Below are 12,103 nucleotides of genomic sequence, written 5' to 3' on the forward strand. Positions count from 1 at the left end.
TGTTTGTATTTGCCAGTTCCCTCATAATCACAATCTGACACATTTGGTAAAGGAAGTTACACTGTGCATACTAATACAGCCCATTTAAATATTGCTCTCTCTGCAAGGCCATGTACTAATTTAGATACTCAAAATAGCTCTCTGAACAAACCTGTTTTTCTCCGATGACTTTATAAAGAATCTAGAGAGACTGGGCATTTATCTTTGCTGTTGAAAGTGCAAATGCTGCTTATGCATATAATTAATGTATAGATGTTATGTTACCGAGGTACAAACTGGCCTGACCTGGTGCCCCAATCAAGATAATTTTGAACCTTAATTGTTTGAAATGAACTTGAATTTTGTGGCCTGCCTCCTTTCAGCAGGACACAGCTTTTATGCTGTATTAGTAAGAAATATAGAAAATGAGGCCATTAAAAGAGTTTAGGTGGGAATTATCTGGCAGTTTTAACCCACAAAAGCTTGCCCAACTTACGTGTATTAGAGTGTAGTAGCTGGAATCCTCTGGATTATTTAATGTCTTGGGCTTCCGTGGCCTCCTCGGAGGTCTCTGCTTTGGGCGAGAGTCCTCTACTTTGGATGCAACTGTAAAAAAAGCAGACAAGAGCAATGCTTGTTTCTTCACAGATTAGGAGGCTTTTACAAAAAACAAACAGGGGAATTTTGCCACAGAGAGCAAAAAATCCATTCATTTGCTTTTATTAGTTACAAATAATTCATGAAAGTGGCTGCTTTGGACATTTCCATGACCAGACTGGAAAGGAGAATGGGTTTATTCGAGTTCCAGCCACCCCATGGATGCATACCGTGTAATGAATGTCATGCTGGAAGCACCCAGCAGCCTTCTTGGCCCAAGAGCTTGATCTCTACCCCTTTATGGGGTAAATCTTCCCCAAGGTCTCCTACTGCGGTTGTTCTGTTTCAAGCAAAATTATGCACCATTGGGCAAGACAGTGTAACAGTGTCTGAGGGTTTCAGAGTAATCTAGTTTAGTGCCCTCAACTTCCAGGCTCTATTCCTATGAAAGCTTTCTCCAAACATGTAAAAATGAGTAAACTAGGAGCAACCACAAAATTTGTCCTGACATTAGGATACAGGCACAGGGAGATCCTTTGTGAATCATCACATTTTCACATGGAAAGACAAGCATCCATATACCTCATTCTTTGGGACCATAAAAAGGTCTCTGGATGGGCTAAAGGATCATGAATATACAGAGTGGTAGGCCTGGCTTCTTGACATTCAGCTTCAACTGTGGGAGAAGTGGCCAGAGAGATGTGGCAGTTCCTTCATGATGAAGGAAGAGGGAGTTACAGGACAGCAGAACACTACGATAGAGATGGATCACAAGGGACATGAATAAGGTGATGAGGGAAATCACAAGCATGGTGAGCTGTAGGTCATAATAGAATTTCATAATTCAATGACGTTTTAGACTGTCCTTGCGGTATCACAGAAATATTTAGGTGAGACTCCATGAGAGAAGCTGTTTTCTGACTCAAAAATGAATACGGTATGAGTGAAATAAAGACCTAGCTCTCAAAAAATTATTGAAGGGCATTTTATTGATTACTCCTCCTTTGCAAGGAATGACTTTGTCTCTGTAACCCTGATGTGCTAACTATATGTGATTGTGTCTCAGAGAGAAGACTGTATTTTGCTCTAACATGGCTACCAGAAACTGTTTTACACTGTAAAATTAAAAACTCTCCCATGTACATCAGACATCTTTTTAATTAAGGGCAGAGCACAATAATTTAAAATGAAAAACGATCAGTGATACATCAGTGTTGGCTCCTGCAAAATTAGCTATGTAAGTTTTTGTTATGTGTGATAAATAAAGGCTTGTAAAGGTCATGGATATACTGAGGAGCCAGGATGAATAATGTTAATTTAAACTGTAGTTGGATAATGATTACATTTATTGTTTTAGTTTCTTATCTCAAACACAGACTGTTTCTCATTTAAAGAATGAACAAGTACCTTTTAACATTTTGCATTTAAGAGAACAACAGTGTTTTTTTAAGGTAGGATACAAATAATTCACATTAAACAATGAATTTAGATGCAATAAATTCATTTCATCAACCTCTATTAAATATAAATTACATTCTTTCATTCAAAATGGTATATCTTGGGTCTGACTGTGCTCTTATACGGGCTGTTGTTGTTCTGTTGCATTTTAAATGGACCACCTGGAGTTATCTGGGTTTCCATTTCTGACAGAGGCAAGCCTTTCCTACTTTATTTTTAAACACAACAGGAGCCTAACTTGGAAACAGTAGCTTAAAATGAGCATCGATTCAGTGTAATTAAATGGATACACTAACCCCTTGACTGTGGGGCATTTTCAAAAATTGTGTTAAAGATATTACAACTGCATGAAAACAGAAAGGAAAATGTAACTAAATTGGAGGCACTAAGAAATGCATAAGGAAAAGGGTCTCATAATACCTAGACACTTTTTACTGTCCCCTATGAATTCACTATGATGTATGCTGTTATGTTATTTAATTCATCACTGTCAAGCATTCTCATATTCTAGATTTCAGTTATTTCAACTGAAATCAGCTGTATACTTTTTGCATACTTGCTCTTCAATGAGACTCTTCTTACATTCAGAAAAAATCATTTTGACAAGGACAAGAAGTTCAGAAAAAAAAATGCTTTTTAACAATCCTCATGCCTTTTACATATGGACAAGTTATGCAAAAGAACCGAGGGGACAGAAATACTATGTGGGATCAACCATCCTTCTACGCTTGGATTTGCCATTTCTTTCCAAAATAGCACAGAGGGCTGAAAACGGAATTCTGAATTTCTTCTTCAAATTACGCAGTATGCAATTAGCAGTTTTCACCACTAGTGGATTTAGTTTTCTTTATTTCACCAGACAGTGAGCTTGTGATTTCCTTCTGCTCTTGTATTTGTGTGTTCATTGTTACTGAAGTAAAATGGACGTGGTAGAACTTGTAGTTTTGGATACCTCACTGCACAAATAAAGATTTGCTTCCTTATTAGTTGCTGATACTACCAGAAATTTACTTAGCAGGTTTAAGGGTAGAAAACAAATTTGATATCTGTGCTGGATAAATGGTGAGTTGGATGAGCTTGTTTTCCAGATGGCCCATACAGTTCTGCAGTAGGCAATGAAGCAGAAAGTAGGACTAAAATCATTCACCTATTAATAGGCCAATTGTGGTGCTTCTGCAGACCATTACAAAGAAGTTTCTTTTGGAACCCAATAAATTACCTCATAGTCTATTTTTGCCTAAAGCTCCAAGTATCTGTGGAAGATGGTGCTTTATATTTTAAAGGAAAAGTGAGCGTTTTTATCTAGCAAACATTTAAATACATACGCTGCAACAATTATTAAAAAAAAAAAAAGAAAAAACAAATTCTTGCCACAGAAGCTGTGAGCACTTCTGAAATGCCAGATTGGCACAGTTATCTCTACCCTAGCAGGGTAAATGAGATGCACAAAGCACGCACTGAGGCTTGCTGCAGATTATGCCACAGTGAGCCATTAACACAGCCACAGAGCTGGAGCGCAGCATCGCGCTGAGCTCCCCAGCCCCGCTGTCAGCCCATGCCCTTTAGGTATATCCAACTGAACAGGGGCTGCTGGCACTGCATTCTCACCTGCCTAAGAAACAATGCTTAGAAGATGAGGAGAAATTAGAAACAAGAACACCTGATACTATACACTTTATTATTATTTGTAAACTTTGGTAATACGAAGAGAGGATGAGCAAGTTGAAAGGGAGAAAGATTTTGCTCAAATTGCAAGTGCACATAGTTAGTACAAAGAGGTTTTGCCCTAGTGACGAAGATCCTTGTCTTTTGAATCTTACTAACAGCGTATGTCCAATCCATGCCCAAGAAGTTACATCTCTCTCTTGACCAGATCCAAAGTATCCCATCAAAACATGCATTTCAACAAGTAATGATGATGAGTTTAATGTAAGTGAGATCATTTTCTAAGACCATGGACTAATCATACAGTCAGCTAAGGCATATGAACAATGTGGCTGCCAGGTAATATCAAAGAAAGTTTACATGTCTAAGGAAAATGGTATCACCTAACAAAAATCAAAGCAGACCTTAGGTCTGAGTTAGCTTTGAGTTAGTGATGCCACTGCAGCTCACTACTCGGTGTCACCATTCCAGCCAAGAATATACCTAGAGTGTCAAGTATGTGCTTTAACCTCGATTCAAACTCTTGCTGCTATGGCTGTTTGCTAGTGATTGAGTTACTCCTTTCCCACTTGGGACTGACACTACACTTCTCTGCATCATGCAATGTCATTAGGGGCTGCACAATTCTTCCTTTCAGGCTAGGACTATCCATTCTCATTCCACCAGTCAGTATGTCACTTTGCTAAGTTTTGCTAAATTCCTCCTCTGAAATATTCCTACATAATGTGCACAAACATTTGGACTGTACAATATTTAATTACAGTAGCTATGACTACTTTCTTATTCAATCCTCACTGAAAATTCAAAATACATTAAAAAAAAAAAGAAGGAATGAAACACAAATGAGAAAAGAGAAAACAGACTTTAGGACTGGTTCATTTACAGTTAAGATGTGAACATTATCACTGAAACTCTAAAGAAACTCTGGTGAGCTTGTGCTCTTTTTTTTTCCACAAAAGTCAAGTATGAGCAAAGGATGATTGAATAAAGTTGAGTCAGTATCAACAGCCCTTTAAGTCAAACTGTGTCTGCACATTCTGACATACGGTGATAACCTGGAAGACAACAGTCCAGAGCAGCCAGCAATCATGGATACTAATGTAAATTAATGTACCACAGAAGATTTTATACTGAGGGCTCAAGAAAGACTGGTTACAACTATGATAAGCATCTAAGTGATGAAAGATCTGTATTTATTAGACCATCTGGAGAAACAGATAGACCTATTTTCAGGTCACTTAAATAGAATGCTACTTGTTTGGCTCAGCAATGTTTCACATGTTCTGAGGGCAGGAAACATACAGCCAGTCTCAGACTAGAGCTGGAAGAAAAACAGTGAGACCAATGATCGTATGGGATTTGTAGCAGGAGCTTGGAAGTGATCAGAAAAATGAAACATAGTAACTGGAATTCCAGGACTTGATAATGAGGAGCTGACAGCTACTTTTACATACAAAAAATATATGTACACCTTTTTACTATGCTAATTATACATAGTGTGAGGATGCAGTCAAGTACTAGATAATTACCAAAGTGGGATTTGGAAATTACTGTTGATGGGTGCAAGAATTTAGCAATCTGTAAAGATCAGAGGGATTATTCTGGTACAGATCTAGTACTAGGACTGTGGGACTGAGACCTTTCCAATTGCATCCAGGAGGAGGTAACAACATTCAGTCTCTCACGCTTGGGTATTACCAGCCCCTCTGAGCACTTCTGTGACATCCTAACTGCTATGCACTGCCATGGATCTAACCAGTTCCCAAGACAGACCTTCTACATGCTGGTTGCCACAGTACCCAGAGTGACACCACCATTGCAGAGAGGCCTAGCCCGCAGAAGCACTTGACTACCCTGCTTTCCTTCAGCCCTGCTCCTGACTGGCTATTCACATGCAAAGACGAAAGACCAGCAAATACCGCTCTGCTCAGCCAGTGCTTCCCTTTCCTTGTAAAGGCTCCCCACGAAACCTGAGTAAATCAAACAGTGCTGGGGCAGCCTGCAGCAGCAGGAACCAGGGATGGCAACCTGGCCGGCCTCACGGCTTCCTGTCTCCAACAAGGTCCTCCCGTGCCACGTCTCCCTGCACTACGTGAATTCCTTTCTATAGAGGATGGCCAGAGGATGCCACCAAGCTGCCCCACAGTCCCTCCCCTTTCGAGGGAAGCAATAAAAAATATCTTATCAGCGGAGCTGCTAAGCTCTCAAACTGAACAACAGTCCACGGTGGAAGGCAAACACTCCTGCCTGCCACAGAGCTGTGAAATGCAGTCACATGTTACAGTTGCAAGATGACATAAAAAATTACTGAAACTGAGGAAAACATAAATAAATGTAAACTATGGAGTAATTAGAGATAAATAGATGCAGCTATAGAGAACACCTAAAACTCAGCAACCATTGCCTTCATAAGGCTAGGTCAGCAAAGGCAGCCCTAAAGGAAAACATGAAGTAAAAATGTATTCTTTTGCAAATGTTTTAGTATATAACTAGTGCTGTAACACAAAATGCAGGAAACAAGACGAGGAGGCTCTTCTCTGCTCAATAAATGGTATGGCACTCACCATGTCTACCTGGCTCACTTTATCATGACAGTCTATAGCACACTATTTTAATTCTCTTTTATGTAGTTATCTGCAATCTTACTGCTCTTCATTCAGGAGGAAAATAAGAAATCCTGAATTTTGATAACTGATGAAGTTTTGTAGGTAATACAACCAAAACGCATAGAGGTGTATTTTTATTTACATATTCTGTACGTCTATCTAGATAATGTTTGAGATAATAAACATCTGCTTAAATTGAGACAGTGGTGCTTTATGATCAAGTTCCATAATGCTTAGGTTCCAGCTGGCTCACAGGCAAGCTTTGGTATTACTAAAGCATCTTCTCTTACTTCTATATCCTCCTCAGTGATCACATCTGGAAACTGTTTTGCTCTTGTGTGAGCAAAGATACATTATGTTCAAATGTAAAAAAAATATTCACATTCAACACCAGGAAAACTCCTTCAACAGACTGGCTAGCACTTATAAATATGCATGTTTGGGATGTGAGAAATCAAGACTCAGGTCACTGCCATTATCCCTTCATGTTCAAGGAGAGTAGCTGAGCCAGCAACTTCTTGGCAAACTCAGTCTGGGTTGCAGAAAGTTAAACTTCACATTATGGCTAGGTAGAATAAGAGAACTTAATGTCCGAGTAGAGCCCAGCAGGCCTTCCTTCTTACTTTTTTAAGGCTCAATGTTTGGAACCTCCCCCTGCCCAAGAAAACCCCAAAACATAAACCACATCTTTATTACATTTCTCATGATCAGCCTCACAAGGTCTTTTTTAGTACTTGGGAGAACAGAACACTGCCAGGTACAGCCAACAGAAACTAGGGCTGCTCAACTCAGACCAGCCGTGCAAGACCCAGCAAAAGTGGAATACTGCTGGAATACAGCGAAAGTTGTCTACAAAAGGCAGTGGGAGAATGGGGTTTTGAGTGGTTTTACTTATTGCAGCAGAGAATTAAGAAAGCTATTAGTTGACTAGAAAGACAGTTTGGGCCGAGATAGACTGGGCTAATCAATTTCATGCTTTAAAATGTTTACATTGCCTTGTTTTAATGACACATTTATCTATTTGCAGTCAGTTCAGTTATAACTTCTTGGTCATATACCACACACACTTCCATTTTAAATGCATTCACCTTTAGTAAAAGTAATACTTTACAAATTCTGCACTCATCTGTATATTAACCTGCAGTAATTTAATAAAAATCAAAACACCGGTCCATCACATTTATTTTAAGAATACAAACATTCTGGGTTCTTATAAAACTTTCAGGAAGCATCAAAAAGATTAAAGTTATTATGGTTAATATTGCTGACATTTTTTGCAAAGGGAAATTAATTGAATCTTAGTTAAAATAAAAAGCACTCTCTCTGTAAACCTGCAAAATTTTGTTTGCTTGCTTGTATTTCTTGTGATTTGCCAGATTTTTCACACAGATCATACCTGGTGCTTAAGAGAGCTAAGTGCTGTCATGTCAACATACTCACATTTGCGTGGAAAGGACATAAAGATAAATCCTCCTTTGGTTAAGGTCACACAACATTAGCTTGTAAATATTGTATCTCCTTCTATTCATTAAAATGAGGATAAAGTTCTAGCCTCTATGCAGCTAACAAGTGTTTTGCTGTTTTCTTAAAAGGCATTTTGACTTGGTTCAAAGAAACGAGTAACACTCTTCATGTCCATGTTCAAAATGATACAATGAGGAACTGTGACACATCTTGACACTGGAAAAAATGAGGTATTATGACACCAATGAGGTGTTGTGGGAGATTCTCAAAAACAAAGGGAAGTGGCTGACTGGCAACCACTTTAAGTAGACTTGCATGGACAGATGGCAGGTTATGGAATCCATTTGCCTCCTGTAGAGCTACTTAAATTTGCAGCAGTGTAAAGAGTAGGTGTTTTTCCATTTTGTACATAGTACTAACATTCACAAGTGAACTGGGCAAAATGTATTGGTAAGTAATGAGAAAGTACTGAGAGTAACTGGTAAAACAGAAATTTTTGTATCTCCCTTCTTTCTATCTACTCTTCTTCTCTAGCTTCTGTAGGATAGAACACATTTTTAGTTCCTCAGGTTTATCTGGTGCAAAGGTAGCAAGTTTTAATATAGAACTCAATACAAATCTGTTAATGATAAACACAAATATTTCCATGTCTAGAGTGAAACATGGAACAGCATTTTTTTCATTTCACATTTGTTTTCTCTTATAGACTTGGGTTTTGGAAATGAGTTAAAAAACACAGTTTACACTTAGAGGTTTAGATTTTGCTAAGACCAAGCCCTCACTTTAGCAGTTGGACATTGGAAAAGACCACAAAGGGAGGGTGAAGTATTTTAGCCATGGGAACAGAAGGAAGTTTTAGGACATGACAGCCAAACCTATAATGTTATAATGAATTAGGTTTGTACATTGAGGGCAATTCTGGGTCCAATCAGAGCTGCACAGAAGAGAGAAGAGCTCTTTCCCAGAGGCCAGGAAGTGTCATTGCTGCAGGGGGTTTTGGGCCAGCCAGTTATAAGGCTGTACCAAGTCAGCTGCCATGGCTGCCTTTGCCTTCCCCTATACCTATGGCTCTTGATACAGGCCGAGAAAGTCATCCGTTAAGTCTGTTCTAACTAAAAAGGCTTCAGTAGTTTAGTCAGCTCACTGCAGACCTCTCCATAGGGCTCAGGTCTTGATGAACTGCACGTTCTGAATGAGAGGTCTTCCACCTCTATCATCCCAATCCTCCCTCTCACTACCACCTAACCTGCTCCAAGGCTGGTTACACTGCGGGAGCCCTCACTGCCAATGGTAACAGGAACACAAATAACTTCAGAGTGTGTTCTTAGGAGCCATAGCCTCTTAAGAATAGGAACTATGCCAACTAATATATACTTGTTAGTAAATTTAAAGATCATATCCATCAACATGGAAAAGAGGTAGAAGTTTCAATGAACTTTCTTGAATCTCTGCATATAACTTCGCTCAGAATATATGACAAATTTTTGAAAAGCACTTGACTTAAAAATTCATTTTTTTAAGATCTATTTGTAGAGATGCTTGGGCAAAGTCTGACATTCAATGAAATTCATTCATTCATCTGAAAGAAATTCATTCATTCATCTTAATAAGCTTTGAAGCAAGTTACCAATGATGGGTGTTTCATCTCTGAATCCCAACTGGGCTTCCCTGTTTCTCTGGAAAATGTGTTGGCCAAATACAAATAGGAGGCTTGTTAGTTAAACAATCTGAATACATGAGAAGCCAGATGTAGCTGATCCACTAGTTCCCTGGCATTTAAAGACATTAATAGGAGCCATTTCTTGAGTCATGTTCTCATATGAAAGCCCTGCTAATAAATATGAAGATTCAACATTACCTGATTGACAAACACGAGAAGAAAGTTGGACATTAGTTTGCTTATCCTTGGATAGCATCACCGGTCTTAGTTGATGTGACAATATCATTTCATTTAATTTTTGTTGCAATGCTAAGTAGTCTTCAGATAATTTCGATATCTAAAAATATAACATGGGATTTCATATTATTCTATAAATATGTACACATGCTTCAAGGTAAGCAATAGCAAAACAGATAGCAAGTTTAAATGGTATTGTGCCAGTTACTTCAGTGAAGCTTCTCAGAACATTTACAGTCCCTTTTTCTAAAAAAACAAAAGGAGAGTCAGAGCCTTACTGACATCAGGCAAGGTAGGACAGCCACAGAACAAATTCTGCAGTTACAGGTACACTTCTCTGTACATGTCTAAGTCTCTGATATTGACACAGCAACTTAGAAAGTTTTATTTACAGAGACGTTTCACGAGTTGCTGAATTAAGGACCTCACCTAGTAAAAGCCAGCATTCCAACTCACAGTATTTAGACTAAATGTGACCTTATTTTTCACCAGTTCCCCAGAAAGCTTTTTGTCTTTACTTATATCCCGAAAGGGTATTTCCTTTTTAGACCAAAACATGCATTTATATACAACATGGGGATAGAGAATCTCAGTCTCAGTTTAAGGAGAAAAAAATGGTTTTCACTGAAGCAAGTAAAACATCTTTACCATTCTTTCATCACTCAGTGTATTCTGGTTCACATATTTAGCTTATAAGCTTCTTACCTGCCGTGAAAAGGCTGCCAAATCACAAGCCTCTTTCTCTGAGTCTTCCTTAAGAGTTTTATGGTCCTCAGCCTGTGTACCAGTGTTTTCCTTATGTTTTGTTGTTTTGGGATCATTACTTTGAATGCGTGCTGCCTCTCTTGACTCCTTTATAGTTTTCTCTTGATTTTTGCAAGGTAATTTTCCCTCTTTTCTGAGTTGCCCCCTTCTTCTATAACCCCGGTAATTGCTCTGAATAACCACTGCTGCCTTTTCTCTGTCTTCTGAATCTTGTTTTTCTGTTACAACTTGCTTCCGTGAACCTCTTATTGACTCTTTTCTTATAATTCCTTTATTTCCAGCAGACATCATCACTTCATGTTTCAGATGGTTTCTCTCCAGGTGCCTGTCAGGCTTAGGTTGGACCACAGCACATACTTGATTTTGTTCATCTGTTTTGACTGTGCCTTGATTAGTTTGCTCTTGCTGGTGATCAGGGTCAGCTGTGATCTTGAAAGAAGATTTTTTAGGTAACTTCTTCAAAGAGACCTGTTCTTCATCTTCACCAATCTGCTCTTTTGGTGTGTTCTGCTTCAGAGAATCTCTCTCCCCTTTAGTAGATGCCTTTGGTTGTTCCCCTGGGTTCCCTCTATCCCTAAACTCAGTACACCTGCTATCAATAACAGTATCAGCTTCATCTTGGCTCTCCTTGTTTGCTGCTTCTTCCAATGTAATGCTTTCACCTGGCTTCACTTGTGCTTCAAAGTATTCCACAGCAGATAGCTCTTCCTCCGCTAACTTTTGTTGCTGTTCCTTTATCATTTTACGGGCTCTATAGCCTCTGTAATTGCTCTGAACAATAACAGCTGCCTCTTCTTCAGTATGAGGAAAGGTGCTCTTCACTCTAGCTACTGTTTCCTCATTGTTTTGAAGTTTGATACTCTCTTTTTTTTCACTAATAGAAGTTGCATTCTTGGTTTGTTCAGTCTTTTTAAGTGATTCTCTGAAAGCAATGGAGTTTAGAAGAAATATTATAGCTGAAAGATAGTGACAAGCTTACCGCTACCTTCGGTATTACTTGTATACCAAATGACAATTTTAGTGCATGCGGTTAGAATTAAAGATAGAAAACAAATCTATGTGTTTCTGTCAGTAAGCACTGCTGCAAGTGAAAAGGGATATCCCTGTTAAACGCCTAATAGAAAATTATCAATCTAGGCTAGGCGATCTAGGTTACATGAGGACAAGTGATAAAACAGAAAAGAATTATTTGAAAGTTCAACAAAAATTTAAAATAGTTATTTTCTAGCACCTCCGCTCTGCATAAATGTACTAAACCCTAAATGTAGTCACAAAAGAAAACTGCCTCATATCTTGGTGGATTTATTTCTCTATCTTTTCACTATCAAACTAACTTAAGTCCCAAGTGAAATTTGCCACCTGTTTTCTTTCCTCTCTCTCCTGAGACACTACATTCTTTCACAGCTGTTCTCCACCTCCTTGGATTAGGTATGCACATGGTCACTGTTCCCAGAGTTTACAGCTACTGCCTAAATGCTATCACTGAAAACAAGACAGAGACAAGCAAAGTGCTCTCAGCTCCATTTCACAAACTGGAGCTATGTTACAGAGATATTTAGAATGTGATTCACCTCCCCTAACTTCTTCTAACTGCCTGATAAGAGCTAGTCATTCAGGTTCCTGCTGCTGTCAGCAAGGACAGCTATGCTCTTTCCACACAGTGACTTACAAG

General features: G+C 38.8%; 1 protein-coding gene across 1 annotated transcript in view; it reads right to left on the reverse strand.

The window, feature by feature from the left end:
* The window catches only part of MYO3A (myosin IIIA), a 109,207-nt gene that overhangs the window by 7,990 nt on the left and 89,114 nt on the right, over positions 1-12,103 (reverse strand). The window contains exons 31-33 of the mRNA XM_088533941.1: positions 10,372-11,353; positions 9,628-9,766; positions 476-585 (exon numbers count right to left, since the gene is read on the reverse strand). Coding sequence (XP_088390067.1) covers positions 476-585; positions 9,628-9,766; positions 10,372-11,353 — 1,231 coding nt within the window. The remainder of the gene's footprint in view (positions 1-475; positions 586-9,627; positions 9,767-10,371; positions 11,354-12,103) is intronic.

Source organism: Tinamus guttatus, unplaced genomic scaffold, assembly GCF_059628265.1.
Source record: "Tinamus guttatus ecotype Peru unplaced genomic scaffold, ASM5962826v1 Tinamus_guttatus_pri_ptg000530l, whole genome shotgun sequence".
Taxonomy (NCBI): domain Eukaryota; kingdom Metazoa; phylum Chordata; class Aves; order Tinamiformes; family Tinamidae; genus Tinamus; species Tinamus guttatus.